Genomic DNA, 18,103 nt, shown 5'->3' with positions numbered 1-18,103 from the left:
GACACCAGACATGGTATATATCAGCAGGCACCACAGGTGGCACAACACGACTCCAACAGTCTAAGGCTCAGGAACAAATATAGCACGGGATACAGGATACAGGTAGCAGGGCACCGGAACAACGGGAACAGGAAAACACTAAGGGACCATTTGCTAAGACTAACATGGGTAAACACAACAACGCTCAGGCAATGAGTGAAAGGGCAGAGCCCTTTTTATAGTCCAGGGTGATCATGGGCTATTTACAGATTTTGCTTGTGTGTGTACCGGTCCTTTAAGGCCGGACGAGAGCGCGCGCGTGAACCCTACGGGAACCAGTGCAGAGATGCGGAAGTGAGTGCCTGCGACCCTCAGGAGGGAGATGCCGCCCGGCACTCACTCGTCTATGGCCACGGCCATCGGGGGGTGGGTAAGAACGACGGTCCGTGGATGTTACAATTTGATAATTACATGGTACTTGGCACGGACTGAGATGGAAGGAAATTGTTAAGTGAACAGGAAAACATCAGCCAAGAAATGCATCTTCTGTGCTAGAACAGATAACTCTACCTGCTGTGACATTTAGTTCTGTTCTCTATTCTCTGTTCCAGAATTTTCAGCTTTTTAAATGAAAGAATGTATTACAGAGCAATTTCAACTACACATGTATTCCCTGTAGACATTAACAAGAAAGCTGCATACAGCATGGCATCTAATCCTGAGGGATATAACAAGGAGAAGTGTTCTTTATGCCTTCAGTTTGGAGTAGGAACAGTGAATAAAACAATATGCTTATCTGTGATTGTTGCTGAAATAATAGATATATTGTTGTCCCGTGGACCTCCATCAGTCACTGCAGCGATGGCGTGCCATACTAACGTGTTACTGCTGCAGCCAACCTCGTGCCGTCCATGATGACATCACTACGGCGGCTAATTATTGGCTGCGGAGATCACATGTTGGTACAGTATCTTATTGCTCTAATTATGTAACAGGGACAAGCAGGGGACAACCGGACCATCGGCGCTGGGTGGTTGTGGATTTTAAAGGTGATTATGTGTCTAATTTGTTATTTTAGGCCATAAGCACTTTCCATAAAAAATGTAAGCTGGAAACCAGGACGCAGTGCCGGATCTATCGTACGATGAATACCACAGATGCCTGACAAACCCCATTGACTTATAATGGGTTCCATCGGGTTCCGCCATTTTGATGGAAAAAATAGCGCTGCATGCAAAAACTTTTCTGTCATGAAATATGACGGAATCTGCGACAAATGCTCTAAAACAGATCTGAACAGAGCCTTAGGCTTTAGAGCACAAACATGTGGTCTCTATGTGCGGCCTTTACAGGCTCCATGTAGTGAACTACTTATGAATATATTCTACCATAGAATCTATGTGAGAATACCGCCATATATATGGAGTCTGATGGAGCATGCCACAATTGTATTCCTGTTGGATTCCATACGAAAAAACAGGAAAGTAAATGCCCATACACTTGTAGGTTGTATAGAGCCGTAATACAGCCGTGTGCATGAGCCTACATATAAAGCACTGTGGAAAATGTCATTACTACATATATATCTACGTGATCACAAACAGATTGATCTCTAAAAGTTAGTCCGACTTTTATAACTGCTTTTACAATGAGCTCCTCCAGGATTGTCATCTGAGCCATTGAGCAGAATATATGACTTTTAACTGACATTAAATACCAGGGCAATAAATAAGCTGATGAAAAGACTTAAATTCAATGATTTTACCATGGTAAATAGGCACACAAGTTTTCTTTGCACATTTTACAATATGTCGTTATGTTTCATATTTCTATATAAAAAAAAAACAATTTTGGTTTGTATTTTCTATAAATATCTGATTGGATACAGATATACTTTTACTCACGTAACAGTGTTTCATGCTAACGGATTAAGCTCTATACATACCACATTTCGTGTGTATGTTCAGCGTAAACGCCGGGGAAACCTCCCAACATAAACCTCAGACAACAAATAAGCTATAAACACCCCTGCAGCTACACTGTCACTATAGCCATATAAAACATACTTGCCTTCTTTTAAGAATCATTTTCAGGGAGATTTGAGATGAGCAGAGTGCCCCCTTATAAAAAAAAGTGTCAGCAGTGCGCCCCCAATAAACAATACTGCAAGCAGAGTGCCCCCTTATAAACAGTGCCAGCTTAGTGCTCCCCCTCACACAGCCATAACATTGAATAACAAAATGCCTGCAGCCACCACAAGGGGAGCTTACTGCATACATACATGAGAGCAATATGAATACATATGCAGTATGATTCCCATAATAGTTGCTACCAGAAGGCTTTGTCTGAGATTTACCTGCTATGTTAGGAGTCAGGGAGTGCTCCCCTATTTTGCGAGACCCCCCAAGACAATCTAGGAATGTAAGAAAGTCTGCATTAAAATAAAGCTAATTACATAGCACATTGAGTCCTATATTACATTTTTACTCTTTTGTTTGCTTTCGTTTTATTTCCTGAATACTCTACACCACATATTCCCTGCAATCCAGATGTGCAATCCAGATGATTTCTTGTTTGCCTGTGGAGATGAGTTAATCTGGCAAATACTCTGACAATCATTGAGTCTCTGTGATCACTGGGTCATCTCCTAATGATCAAACATAGAACTCAAAGTAATATTACAAGTAATATGATTCCCAAATATTTAAGCTCATAAATTGAACATTAAGTTGACATTTTGATAACCAGTATCATTTTAATGTCTTTGTATAATTACCAAGGTCTCCTGTTATCTTTAGAAGTTACAAAGTGATTTGTGGGGAAATTTTTTATTTCAGCTGCAATATAACTACATGTATTTAAAAGCGTACATTTGTATGGTAAAATTTTTATTCATAGTAATTTTCTTAAAAGATTTATACAAATGATTATGAGGGCCCACCCTTTATATTTACAGACCATATGCATGGAAACTTCTATGTAAACTTTGTTATCATTGCATACCCAGGACATATCATCAATAAGATCTCATAGGTTATTTGTGAATCGATCCATAACAAATAGACCCTAGTGGCTCCAATGTCAGCTCCAAAGGGGTTGTCCCCTGCTGAAGATTTGGGCCCATTGTTGTATCAAACTAGGGCCACCGGAGCATCCTCTGATACTCTAATCGAATGGTAATCTATATATACTGTATATTTGTATTTTATGTTTTGTTTGTTTTGATGGCTAGCTCAAAGATAAAGGATTAAAGTGTAGCTAAATGTTTGACAAACTTCTGACATGTCATAGGGACATGTCAGAAGTTTGGACTGGTGGGGGTCTGAGCACGGAGACCCCCACCAATCGCTAGAACGAAGCAGCTGAAGTGCTCGTGTGAGCGCTCAGCCGCTTCGTGTATGTCACTGTTTGTTACAGCCGACACTTCAGAGTAACGAGCGGAATTGCGCTCGAGCGCGATCCCACTTGTTTAACTTGTTAAATGCCGCGGTCAATAGCGACCGCAGCATTTAAATCATTAGAAAGAGGGGGGCCACCCTCTCTAGCAGCTCATCGCGCCCCGCGCAATGCAATCGCGGGGTGGCGATGGTTGTTATGGCTAATGAATGCCCCCAGGTCCGCCATCTTTGTGCTCTTATTAAGCCCTGTCAAAATCCAGAAGCCTGTCAGAATCACGATATACTGCAATACATTAGTATTGTAGTATATCGTGCAAGCGATCTAACGATCGCTGGTTGAAGTCCCATAGGGGGACTAATAAAAAAAGTAAAAATTAGTCAAATAAAGTGTTTTTTTTATGTAATAAAGAAAAAAAAAATTAAAAGTTACAAAAAAAAACATTTTCCCTCTAGAGCATAGTAAAAAAATAAATAAATAAACATAATTAGTATCGCCGCATCCGTAAATGTCTGAACTATTACAATATATCATCATTTAACCCGTACGGTGAACGCCGTTAACAAAAATATAAACACCAGAATCTCAATTTTTTGGTCACCTAATCTCCCACAAAAAATGAAATAAAAAGTGATCAAAATGTCGCATGTACCCCAAAATGGTATCATTAAAAATTACAGCTTATCCTGCAAAAAATAAGCCCTCATACCACTTAATCGACGGAAAAATAAAAAGCTTATGGCTCTCAGAAATTGGCGACACAAAATATATTAAATTTTTTACTTGTAAAAGTAGTAAAATATAGAAAAAAACTATATATATTTGGTATCGCCGTAATCGTATTGACCCACAGAATAAAGTTAACATGTTGTTTTAATTGCACAGTGAATTCCGTAAAAAACGAAGCGCAAAAAACAATGGAGGAATCGCTGTTTTTTTTTCATTTTCTACCCCACAAATAATTTTTTCCCCGTTTCCTAGTACATTATGTGGCACAATAAATGGTGCTACGAAAAACTACAACTCGTCCCGCAAAAATCAAGCCCTCATAAGACTATTTCAACGGAAAAATAAAAACATTTTTTACCTTTTGGAAGGTGGGGAGGAAAAAGCTAAAATGAAAATCTGAAAAATGGCTGCGGCGGGAAGGGGTTAACATATGGAGCCATGTTTTTCCATACCTTGCACCCGATGGTGGCTAACAAACCATGTATTAAAGCTATATTCACATACGTGTAAATTACTCTGCAATTGTATCTGTATTATACAACAACAGCCTCGGATGCATGATTACTCAGATCATTAAAAAGAGAAAATATCCTAAAATGAGAAATAATCTGTTGTCTTTTGTAAATAGTAATAGAAGGAATAACATGCAAATTCCTTCTATTTTAAGAAGGGAAGGTTGTACTATACTGTGCATTTTGTTTACATGTGTACATTACATATAAATACTGTATTTGTTCTGTTGCTGACAGATAGCCCATGGTGCTCTCCTATAAAAATTAAAAATGGACAAGTTACCTGCACCAGTCCTTCCCGATCTTATTACAAAACTGTGAAAGGGACAAGGTGCAGCATCTACTGTCAAAAAGGCTACGAACTAAGCGGAGCTACTCAGGTTATTTGCCAGACGGATAAACGCTGGTCCAGCAAGTCTATATGTAAGCGTAAGTATCTGTGATTTGTGTATTTTTAGCCTGATAAGCTTAAAGAGGCTCTGTCACCAGATTTTGCAACCCCTATCTGCTATTGCAGCAGATAGGCGCTGCAATGTAGATTACAGTGACGTTTTTATTTTTAAAAAACGAGCATTTTTGGCCAAGTTATGACCATTTTCGTATTTATGCAAATGAGGCTTGCAAAAGTACAACTGGGCGTGTTGAAAAGTAAAAGTACAACTGGGCGTGTATTATGTGCGTACATCGGGGCGTGTTTACTACTTTTAATAGCTGGGCGTTCTGAAGAGAAGTATCATCCTCTTCTCTTCACAACGCCCAGCTTCTGGCAGTGCAGATCTGTGACGTCACTCACAGGTCCTGCATCGTGTCGGCACCAGAGGCTACAGATGATTCTGCAGCAGCATCAGCGTTTGCAGGTAAGTAGCTACATCGACTTACCTGCAAACGCCGATGCTGCGGCAGAATCATCTGTAGCCTCTGGTGCCGACACGATGCAGGACCTGTGAGTGACGTCACAGATCTGCACTGCCAGAAGCTGGGCGTTGTGAAGAGAAGTGGATGATACTTCTCTTCAGAACGCCCAGCTATTAAAAGTAGTAAACACGCCCCGATGTACGCACATAATACACGCCCAGTTGTACTTTTACTTTTCAACACGCCCAGTTGTACTTTTGCAAGCCTCATTTGCATAAATACGAAAATGGTCATAACTTGGCCAAAAATGCTCGTTTTTTAAAAATAAAAACGTTACTGTAATCTACATTGCAGCGCCTATCTGCTGCAATAGCAGATAGGGGCTGCAAAATCTGGTGACAGAGCCTCTTTAACTAAACATGGAAAACAATGGTTGAAAGTAGCAAATGTACCTGTTCTAAAATGAAGCAATCACATAGATCTGCATCTGCTATCGATAGAACAGAATATCAAATTGATTAAATATATAGAACAGGTACATGTGGGTACTCTGTCAGAGGTTCCTGAATTATATCAGACTTGAAGCATCAAACATATTTATAGACGTAAATTTATAAAAATGTATAAAAAGTTACTTGAAGCACCTACACAAATGAGATCCTTAGACAGCTCAGAGATGTTGATGAGTAATACTACCTTATACATTTAGGGTATGTTCACACGGCCTATTTACGGACGTAATTCGGGCGTTTTTGCCCCGAATTACGTCTGAAAATAGCGCCTCAATAGCGCTGACAAACATCTGCCCATTGAAAGCAATGGGCAGACGTTTGTCTGTTCACACGAGGCGTATATTTACGCGCCGCTGTCAAATGATGGCGCGTAAATAGACGCCCGCGTCAAAGAAGTGACCTGTCACTTCTTTGGCCGTAATTGGAGCCGTTATTCATTGACTCCAATGAATAGCAGCGCTAATTACGGCCGTAATTGACGCGGCGTTCAAGCGCCTGCACATGCCGGTACGGCTGAAATTACGGGGATGTTTTCAGGCTGAAACATCCCCGTAATTTCAGCCGTAACGGACGCCCTCGTGTGAACATACCCTTAGTGCACCCCACCACAGATTTTCTCTTAGGGTATGTTCACACGACAGCGTCCGTAACGGCTGAAATTACGGGGATGTTTCCGCCTGAAAACATCCCCGTAATTTCAGCCGTAACGGCATGTGCAGGCGCTTGAACGCCGCGTCCATTACGGACGTAATTGGCGCTGCTATTCATTGGAGTCAATGAATAACGGCTCCAATTATGGCCAAAGAAGTGACAGGTCACTTCTTTGACGCGGGCGTCTATTTACGCGCCGTCATTTGACAGCGGCGCATAAATAAACGCCTCGTGTGAACAGACAAACGTCTGACCATTGCTTTCAATGGGCAGATGTTTGTCAACGCTATTGAGGCGCTATTTTTGGATGTAATTCGGGGCAAAAACGGCCGAATTACGTCCGTAATTAGTGTGTGTGAACATACTCTTAGGCTCAGGTTCACACCACGTTTGGGCTCTATGTTCAGTGCAAATGCCAGGAAATTCACCCAAAGTGCACGTCTAATATGCACATAGGTTATTATCAGACAGATGTTGCCAAAAAGACCGTCCTTTGGGATATATTTGGTTGGCATACGTAGTGGACTGTGCCATTCAGTACGACTGTATAAATAGAAAATGCAGTGCTATTTATGTAAAAATCAGACTTTTGCGACAATATGGGTTTCAAATGGTCCCCTAGAATGTTATGCCCTGACGCGATGTGCACCAAGCCTTATCTTGTCTTTGCCACTTTGTAACCTCAACAGTTTAATACATTACAGTCAGAGAGAAAATCCAGCAAAGCATGAGTGTGTAAAATCAGGAGTTTATTTACAAATTTTAAAATCACCCAGAGGAAAATCCTTAAAAAAAAAAGAATTAACAGATAGCCAATCAATCTACAACACCAATTATGACATCATCGGTTCCCCTAGTATATGAATAAAGATATCAAATAACCCTATTGCCATCACCACCATGTTTAATGGTAAAATGATGAGAAACAGCAGATGGACTCTTGTGTGTTGTCTATGTCCAATATTACATATTGGATTAAATACATCAAATAAACAGTGTTACTATTATTGTGACATTTTTATATTTTATGTAAAGTCATTAGTGGCATTGGGAAACTTGCAGAGTTTACAAATATTGTGACCACCTTTGTGTCTGAACCAACTTGGATTTCTTATCTAAATACAAAGTAGGGGATAAAAAATTAGCTATAGTAGGAGCTTTTCGTGAAATGCACCAATAGACCCTGTTCTAATATTTTAGTAAGGACTTCATCTTGTAGCAAAACAGGAACAAACTTGTCAATAATATTTTTGATATAATTAGTTTAATGACTATAGGTGGTGCAAAAGCTAAGGGATATAACGTTCAGTGTCCGTTATATTTTTATGTAGCAAAGAATCCCTATCTATCTTTTCCTCAGCTCTACTGAGTGTTCAACTAGGATATTTTTCTATACCCTAAATTATGTGTATTAATATTACATTCAGTTAGAAACTGAGTAATATCAGTACAGTTTAGAGCTGGGGCGTAACTAGGAAAGGCTGGGCCCCATAGCAAACTTTTGACTGGGGCCCCCCGTACTCTGGGTGCCACACACAGCCCCCCCTTGCAGATAATGCCCCCCTGTAGATTGTGCCATACAGCCCCCCCTGTAGATTCTGCCATACAACCCCCTGTAGATAGTGCCCCCCACCTCCCCTTGTAGATAGTGCCATACAACCCCCCTGTAGATAGTGCCATACAGCCCCACCTGTAGATAGCGGCCCCCACCTCCCCTTTATAGATAGTGCCCCATCTCCCCTTGTATAGTGCCATACAGCCCCCTGTATAAAGCACTATACAGCCCCCTGTAGATAGCGCCATACAGCCCCCCTGTAGATAGCGCTATACAGCCCCTCCTGTAGATAGCGCCATACAGCCGCCCCTGTAGATAGTGTCCCCACCTCACTTTGTAGATAGTGCCATACAGCCCCCCTGTAGATAGCACACCCCACATCCCCTCTTGTAGATAGTGCCTGTAATGTCCGTGGATGCGGCTGTCAGCAGGAGGTTGGAGCTGACAGCCCGCAGCCACGGACAACCTCCTGCTGACAGCCGCAGCCACGAGTCAGCAAGCGCTGGCCCCAGCCGCCTCCTCAGGAGTCGCCAGCGCTCGTATCCACTCACCTCTGCTGGATCCCGTAGGGTGCGCGCGCATGCTCATCCCCGCTCTTAAAGGGGCAGCGCGCGCACCGGACCTCATGGACGACCTTTCACCCGTGAGTACCCTGGACTATAAGAGGGGTCCAGCCCCCTAGTTCTATGCCTGAGCGTTGTTGTTTTTCCTTAGTCTGTCTATGCAAATTGGTCCCCTAATGTTTCCTGCTCCCAGTGTTTCCTGTTCCTGTATTCCGATCTAGTGCCGTGCTTGCTATTGTCGTGCCGTGCTGGATACCACGCTTGACTGCCTACCCACGCCTGTCGTCCACCTGCTGCTTAATCCCTGCCAAGTTACTGTCCGTGCTGCCACAGGTATCCTATATACCATAAACTCAGACCTGCGCCCCGTTGGCCAGCTGCCTTACCGCCAAGGCGATACGGCCCAGTGGGTTCACAGACCCTTCGTGACAGTGCCATACAGCCCCTCTGTAGCTAGTGCCATACAGCCCAACTTGGAATCCTGAAACAAGTATCGGTTCCTCCTGTATGCAATTTTTAAATTTGAATAGAATCCTGATTTTACGGTTGCACGCTGTGCTGGATTTTCTCTCTGTATTGGACTCGGCATCAGCCCCAGCATCCCCGAATCAGGTGGGGTCGCTCCGATTTCTACCTGGTAATTCTCTATTCTCGCTAGTGTGCTGTTTTATACATAACAGTTATACATAATAGGAGGAGTATAGAAGTCTACCCTTCCAGTGCTTCCACCCCTACTAATGTTATTTCAATTCCATTTCTTTATGTATAGAGAAAAGATGCCCTCCTCTCACCATGCCAATAAATGGAGGATTTAAATGCACAGATGGCGCGTACTTTAACTCCAGATGTGAATATTATTGCTCACCTGGATACCAGCTGAAAGGGGACAGAATTGCCACCTGCATGGATAGCAAGTCCTGGAATGGACGGCCGGCAACTTGTGTGGGTAAGATATTCATATACTAAGCTAGCTTTCCTGCCTCTGATGCTGACCAATGTTAAGTTGCTTGAGGGTAGGTTACACCCTGTTGGCTAACTAAAGCAAATTAGCATGTAGGGAGACAACACAACAGTGGTCCATATCTCTGGAATTAGGGGCAGGGGTGTAGCTAAAGGCTCATGGGCCCAGGTGCAAGAATTCAGCTTGGGCTCCCTACCCCTTCCCAACACCACCATCCCCAGACCCCTGCGCATGCCTATGCCCAGCCACCTTGCCCAACATCCCCCATAGTATAATGCCCCCACACAGTATAATGCTCCCATAGCTGCACCCACACATTATAATGCTTCATAACTGCCCCATACAGTATAATGCCCCCCATAACTGCCCCATACCATATAATGCGCCCTATATCAGCCCCCACAGTATAATGCCCCACATAGCTGCTCCCCATACAGTATAATGCCCCCATATCAGCTCCCCATACAGTATACTGCCTGCTCATATCAGTCCCCCATACAGTATAATGCCCCCATATCACCTCCCCATACAGTATAATGCCCCCCATATCAGCCCCCATACAGTATAATGCCGCCGTATCAGCTCCCCATACAGTATAATACCCCCATAACAGCTCCCCATACAGTATAATGCCCCCCATATCAGCTCCCATACAGTATAATGCCCTCCCATATCAGCCCCCATACAGTGTAATTCCCCCATATTAGTCCCCATGCAGTATAATCCCCCCTATCTTATCAGCCCCATGCCATATCAGCACCCAATTCAGTATAATGCCCCCCCGCCATATCAGCCCTCCATACAGTATAATGCCCCCATATGTGCATAATAGAAAAATAACATAATTACTTACCTATCCCCGTTCCCACGCCGGGTGGAGGATCCGTTGCCTCCTCCGGTGTGTGCTATGAGTGACTCGGCGCAGACAGGCGCGATGATGTTGCTACATCGCGCCTGCCTGCGTCGAGCCGCTCAGGGCACAGTGAATGCTGGAGCAAGGAGACGTCAGCTCCTGTCTCCAGCATTGAATGTAACCGGGACCTCGGTGAGTGACTCGCGACCCCCCGGAGGTCTTCACACGTCCCCGCAGGGGGACGCAACCCACAGTTTGTAATGTATTGTGTTGTATTGTGCAGTTTGCGGTGGAGAGAGGAGGGGGGACTGTAATATAACGTGCCCGCAAACACAGACAGCACAATACATTTCAAGACAACACAATACAATACAACACAACACATTACAACAACACAATACATTACATTACATTAGAATACAGACTCTGCAGCTCACCTGGACTCCTCCGCACCGGCTCTTCCACTGCACTGGCTGGAAGCCGTGTCACGTGACGTCACGGTCACATGGTACACTAGGTGTACCATGTGACCATAACCAGGAAGTGCCGGCTTCACGGCTTAAAAAATGTATTTAACCAGCATGCTGTATGGCAACGGGGGCCCCCAGGCTTAGGGGCCCGGTCACAACTGTGACCGCTGCGACCCCTATAGCCATGCCACTAAATAGGGGGATCCAGGAGAAAAAACAAAACAGCCCTGCAATCAGGGATACAGCGCTATTCAGGTTAGTAAACCAGTTCAACTTATTTGACATGGTGAGAGGTCCTGGGTGGGATTGGTCATCTTGTCATTGGTCACATTGGGAGGATGTTCTGTTGCACCGCGTTTTGCTAAAGGGCTTTTACACTTTTCTATATCTATTTCATAGGGGGAAAAATTGTGACAGGTTCTCTTTAAATTATATTCAAATAATAGAACTTCCGGACACACCAGATTGGTTATTTATAGTTGAATTTATTTTAAAGGATCCACCAAACAAAATGAACTTACGTTTAGCTCCCACCAGGACTTTCCTCAAAATCAAATGTCTGGTATGATGTGAAAAGTGGCGCAATTACGAGAACAGCAAACATTTGTTATATAGTGCCATACAGCAATTTCTTGCACTACAGGAGTAAGATGCTCATGGTCTTGCCCACTCTCTGCTACCAGGCAATAGCCCCAAAATATTATGCCCAGCAAACAAAGCGCATGAAAAAAAAAATTCAGGGAGTTCTACAGAAAATTATTTGTGATCTGCATAATATGGACCCTGAATATAGTGATAATGAATTTCAATGGGGCCATGCAAACCACCGTATCCCACCATATCAAAATCCAGACGATCCTATGGATGCTGTATATCAGACCCATTTCTCCCCGACAAGCAGTGATTTCATTGCTTCTAGGGGAAACCTGATCTGTGATTAAGAACCTAACACAGAATATGTTATATAGAATAACAATGAGAAAATATGTTTTATATATGTTATGAAAATATGTTATGAATATGTTAAAATATGTTAAAATATGTTAAAATATGTTATGAAAATATATAGAATAACAATGAGAAAATATGTTTTATATATGTTATGAAAATATGTTATGAATATGTTAAAATATGTTAAAATATGTTAAAATATGTTATGAAAATATATAGAATAACAATGAGAAAATATGTTTTAACCGTATTTTAAAAATGAAAATGGTTCCAAGATGATGTAAGTGTAGGTGGCATGATCGGATTTATCCATGTGGAGAATAAAATCTGGATTAAAATTGAACTGTAAAGAATAAACATTCACTATAGATAAGTAATGTAGGTTACTATATAACCGCTTACATTAAGAATTCCTCCAGGTTGTCATCGAAAGGGAATGGGCAATTTATTATATTTTATTGTTCCATTTTTCTTTATGGCTACTGAAAGTTCAAGAAATATTCCAAGATAAGATATTATGTCTCTTAATGAGCCAACACGTATAGTCAAGTCTCCTGTCAGCCTCCACATAATTCATGGAACCTGACCATAGACCGCATACCTTCTATTATCTTCTTTGTTAATCTATGACAGCAGATCTCTGTGTGGAAGAAATGTATCAACCTATGGCAAATTGTGTACATGTTCAGATCTAGCTGCGTATTTACTGTCATTGCAATTGTATTCCCTACTCTATGTGCAGCAAAGAAAAGGTCTGTAAATTTTTGTAAATTTGTTCCTCATGACTTATATAGAATATAGAACCAGCATCATGCAACTAGAATCAAGAAAGAAAAAGTAAACAAATCCCCAGCATGCCCTTGATGCCCATTAGGTTGTGAAAAAATTGCAGATTTTCACCATGGATTTATTCCATTCAATCTCTGCTAAAAAAAAGACTCAGCTACCGTTCGTGTGGATATACCCTAAGCGTGAATTCAGACATGGTAGAACTGTCATCGATTTATAATGCGGATTCCGCATCCACATCTGGAAGGCAAAATCCTTGTGGAAATATAATGTAATGCAAATGAGGATTTTGCTGCGGATTTGCCGCAAAATCTGTGGCGTAAAGACGTCCCCATTTCTGAACCCTCCTTTAGTATTCAGTCCATACAGTTCTGATTCATTGTCCCTGATGGTCAGCGGTACAGTACTATACAGCCTCCCTGTTGTCTGGTTGGCACAGTCATCAACCTGATCTTTATGAAGTCACTGGGCTTTGTAATCCTAGGTTCCTCCTCCTCTTTGGTGTCCACTTTTATGATGTAGGGCTGTATAAAAGAAAGTCCCTTAAGTACTGTTACTGTAACATACTTGCATTGCAAATTTGGCCTCCAAGATGAGATCTCTCGTGCCATGGATGAGGATGCAGCTGTGTTTATTTGTATAGCCGGATCTATGTATTCAACTTTGAGAACAAACTGCATACATAGAGATCAATAAACACAATACATCCTAAAAACGGCATACATGGATGAGACTATATATGTATATATATATACACAGTGTATATATATATATATATATATATATACATACACAGTAACTTCCTCATCCATGGTCTTCTCTATTTGTAATGCATGTACTGTATATAACAATGTTAAAGCAGTAAAAGTGGAACTTCCTTTACCCCCAAGATGTCTCAAGATGCACATTTTAGTTATTACACTACCAATGGGGGTCCGATGCTCATCCAGACCCTCTCAGCTCTGTAGCAGCTCTTATGTTTACTATGGCAGTAGTTCAGCCCCAAAAAGAAGGACTATCCAGCTTCCGAGATCCCTGACACTAAACTGTGCATCCAATCATTAAACAGCATGATGTTATAGAAAAGATGTGTAAAGGCCCTATTACACTGGCCGATAATCGAGACATCGTTGATCGGCGCTCGCTTGCTCCTGTCACACGGAGCTATGGAGGGGGACGAGCGGTTGTTACTCCGATCACTCGTCCCCATACATTATAATGTCGGCAGCGCGTCTCCCTGTTTACACAGGGAGATGAGCTGCCGGCAACGATAAAATTTAACTTTTTTTAAACTATATGATCAGCAGACGATTGAGCGTTTGCTCGTTCATCTGCTGATCGCTGACCTGTTTATACAGGGCAATTATCAGCAACGAGCGTTCTATGAATGCTCGTCTGCACGATAATCGCCCAGTGTAAAACCCAATTTAGTTAATAATCGTTTCTATGGTCCACACAATTGAAAAATAACAACATGGAATACTGCCGGATTACCCCTAGATGGTGGTATATACATTTGTTTAGATTGAATTGATTTAGCAATATGTTGCCATGAAGCTGTGAGGCTAATCGGAAACTTCACTTTCAAGGTTTTTTTGCAGATACCAGTCAACAGTTTCTTCAGTATGAAAACTATAAGGGCATGTTCACACGGCTTCTTTTTGGCCGTTTTTCGGGGCGTAAAGGGACAAAAAACGGCCCAAAAATCGGAAGCAGAACGCCTCCAAACATCTGTCCATTGATTTCAATTGGAAAAACTGCGTCCTGTTCCGACGGGCCGTTTTTTTACCCATAAAGGACGCAGACGATTCAGATACAGTCAAACAGATAACTTTTATTCTCTGACACACCAGAGGCACAAAAATGTACGATATACTCTTGGTGTGGAATACTGAAAGAAATACAAAGTGGTTCTCACACCGGGGCCAGGGACCGTTAGAACAGGTCCACCTAGTTTGGGTTTGCCGTCCAACATTGCTGCTATGGATCTCTTGGAGACTACCCCCTATCACAGCCTGCCCCAAACTTGCGTACCCTAGATAGGCATACCTTGCCCCTCATTGGGTCCTTGTGGGCGCTATGCAACTACCTTTCACAGATTGGTCCAGCCAGCCACTCAATGATGTGAACTTGCAGTGCGCACATAGCATAACACTCTGCACAACAATAGCTCTACAGAGTACAGTCCCAGACAAAAGAGTGTCCAACATAGTCTTAATCTAAGTCCCTGCTAGAAAAGCGTACTGTCTCTTTAAGGACTGCTTGATATGACTTGTAACAGTAACAATAATGGTAGTAACAACAGACAGTATCACACATGGACCCTGTATCTAAGACTTCCAAATTATTTTGTATTTGTGTTTTTTTTACAGGTTTCGCCGTTGGACTCAGGGCCCCATACAGCCAAATTGTCTGGCACCACCCATTAACGGTACTCCGTCCAGTACCATATCACACTCTTTGAGTGATACATAAAAATAAAAATAAAACAATTACAAATTCTACTGAGCCAACTGCCTATTTAGAGACAGGCAGCAGCTTCAGGAGCGACATCATAAGGGTAGGAACACATTAGGCGGATACACTGCATAAAACTACACAGCGTATCCGCCCTGGTAGCCACAGGGAATTCCGAGAGGCAAAACTGCACCAAATAGTAGTGCAGTTTTTCGGGCGTCATGTCCGATCTGGAAATCCTGCAGAGAAAAAAAAAAGTTTAGACTTGTCCCGGCCGTAGTCTATGCAACGCGTCTCTCTCTTTTGAGCGTAGCACGGCCTCCTGTGATGACGCCTTTAGTCCATGTGACCGCTACAGCCTTTGATTTGCTGTAGCAGTGACATGGGATGAAACGTCAGGACAGGAGGCCGGGCTGCACTCAGAATAGAGGATTGCGTAGCCTAGACTACAGCCGTTGTAAGTATAAATGTTTTTATTAGTTTAAAATGAAAAAAACACCTTTTTTCCTCATTTGTGATTTTTGCGGAGGAATCGCAGCGTTTTCGCGCGCAAAAATCACAACACATGGCACTTTGTTGCATGTTTTGAATCCCCATTGAATTCAATGAGGAAAACCAACAACAGAGGTGAAGCGATTCTGAAGCATAAATGGACATTCTGCGGCTTAAGAAAGACACAGCAGGTCAATTAATAAAGTTTTTTGTTTTTTTTTGGGGGCAGATTTTTTCTGCAGCGTGTGGATGAGAATTGTTCAAATCTCATCCACTCTGCTGCTACTGCAAATCGCTGCGGATTTTCCACGATCAATTTTGTTGCATAAAATCCGCAGCGTTCACGCCTAGTGTGTTCCTACCCTAATAAGGCTCAGTCCGCACAGAGTTTTTTTGGTGTTGATTTTGATGCGAAAACTGCATCGGAATCAGCTCCAAAAACCACCCAAAATTGCCTCCCATTGATTTTATTTGAAATCAATGGGAGCCATTTGCGGGGAAAAAAAGAACATGCCGCGGTTCCGCCTCTGACCTGCCATTGAAATCGATAAGAAGCAAAAATAGCACTTTTCACTGCGTTTTTTGCCCACAGTCCTCAATGGCCACAGGCAAAAAACGCTGCAAGAAAGTATAGGCAGGTCAAAATCTGCCTCAAAATTCCTTCAGGAACATGGGTAACATGGAGTAACATGAAGAAAAAAAAAGGGAGATTCGATCCAGCGCTGTGTAGTTTTTATAAAAGGAATCGGTGTTTCCACTTTTATTATCAAAGCAGAACAGATAAAATTTGAAGAGACGCAGTAGTGAGGTGGTTTGTATAGTAGATGCCTACACGTTTCAAACACTGCTTGTGTTCTTAATCATCGCTAAGAACACAAGCAGTGTTTGAAACGCGTAGGTATCTACTATACAAACCACCTCACTACTGCGTCTCTTCAAATTTTATCTGTTCTTCTTTGATAATAAAAGTGGGAACACTGATTCCTTTTTAAACCACTACACAGCCCTGGATCGAATCTCCCTTTTTTTTTCCCCCACTTTACTTACTGTGTCAGAAGAGCTGCTGGCTCCCACTCCAGTCCTTATTGTCCCACGTCTTCCAGGTCCAGTCCTCCACCTCCGGGCTTCAGAAAATAGCGGGGATCGGAAAACGCCCGCCGCCGCGCTATAACTTGACTCCTCCTCCTCTCCTTATGCAACTACGCACGTTGAGGAGGAGGTTAGTAAAAAAAAGAGGGGGTGGGGACGTACTCTGCAGATAGCAGAGTAGCGAGCGGCTGGGTGCGCGCAGCTGTGCGCGTGCGGGTGCGTGAAGGGGGGCGCTGTTAGACGGCCATAACTATCATGATGAGAGGAGTAGAGCAGCATCACAAAATCTGCCCGCTGTCCACGACACTACTTTGGTGAAAAGAACGGGCCCCATTGAAGGCACCAAAGGCAAGCGGCAGCAGTCGGCGGGCCCCCTTTCTGATAAGTTTGGACCGGGCCCCATGCTGCAGTACCTCTAGTACTGCCCTGATGGCGGCCATGGTTGGACTATGTCAGATTCGAGGACTACTTCGATGACGGCTTTTTTTATTCTCAATAAAATGGTTAACGTGGGTATGTTTTTTTAATAAAACCGGCCGTCCCAGTGCCTGACCATCACTACAGATGGTCGGGTACTGGATCACACCCGGCTCTTCGCGGTACCACTGGTGGCGGTAGGTACCTGGGTAATAATGGGGGGTTAGTGTTAACCTTTTCACTGGCTAACATTAAAGCCACTGTAGTAATGGCTGCTGTCAATCAGCCAGCGGCCATTATGAAAGCGGTAGTGATAAAGTTTAAAAAAATACAAAGACATAGAAAAAATATTTTATTGAAATAAAAAACCCCACACAACCCTCATTAACCATTTTATTGAGAATAAACAAAACGCCATCATCGAAGTAGTCCTCAAATCCGAAGAAGTCCAACAACCGAACCTGTAAAAAACACACACAAAAAATGTGGGTCCAGCGCTGGAGCTGCAATGTCAGCGAGCTGGGCCCTATATCTAATCCTATTATGTGTTATACTGTCTGCTGAGCCAATGTATCTAATCCTATCCATAGCTATAGGGTCGTAGTGCTATAGATATGCTGTCTCCTATATACACATATACACATACACGCACACACATATTTTGAGGGGGGGCATATGTATTGGGGATATTGCCCCTGATGTTTTAAGACCTTAGTGACGCCCCTGGCTGCTAGTGCTGCATCGTTAGGTCACTTAGGAGACCCAGCAATGCAGTTGAAAGCTGCGGGCCGTCAGCCATGAGAAGAAGTTGGGAAGAGGGAGCCCAGGAAGAACTTTTGCACCAGGGCCCATAAGCCTTTAGCTACGCCCCT

At 42.8% G+C, this 18,103-nt stretch overlaps 1 protein-coding gene across 1 annotated transcript in view; it reads left to right on the top strand.

Moving 5' to 3' along the window:
• Positions 1-18,103, top strand: part of SRPX (sushi repeat containing protein X-linked) — a 100,195-nt gene that overhangs the window by 49,145 nt on the left and 32,947 nt on the right. The window contains exons 3-4 of the mRNA XM_075850762.1: positions 4,854-5,045; positions 9,522-9,698. Of these exons, the coding sequence (XP_075706877.1) occupies positions 4,854-5,045; positions 9,522-9,698 (369 nt within the window). The remainder of the gene's footprint in view (positions 1-4,853; positions 5,046-9,521; positions 9,699-18,103) is intronic.

Source organism: Rhinoderma darwinii, chromosome 2 (assembly GCF_050947455.1).
Source record: "Rhinoderma darwinii isolate aRhiDar2 chromosome 2, aRhiDar2.hap1, whole genome shotgun sequence".
Taxonomy (NCBI): domain Eukaryota; kingdom Metazoa; phylum Chordata; class Amphibia; order Anura; family Rhinodermatidae; genus Rhinoderma; species Rhinoderma darwinii.
Note: the sequence above shows the minus strand (reverse complement) of the source record. Positions and strands in the feature narration are given on the sequence as shown.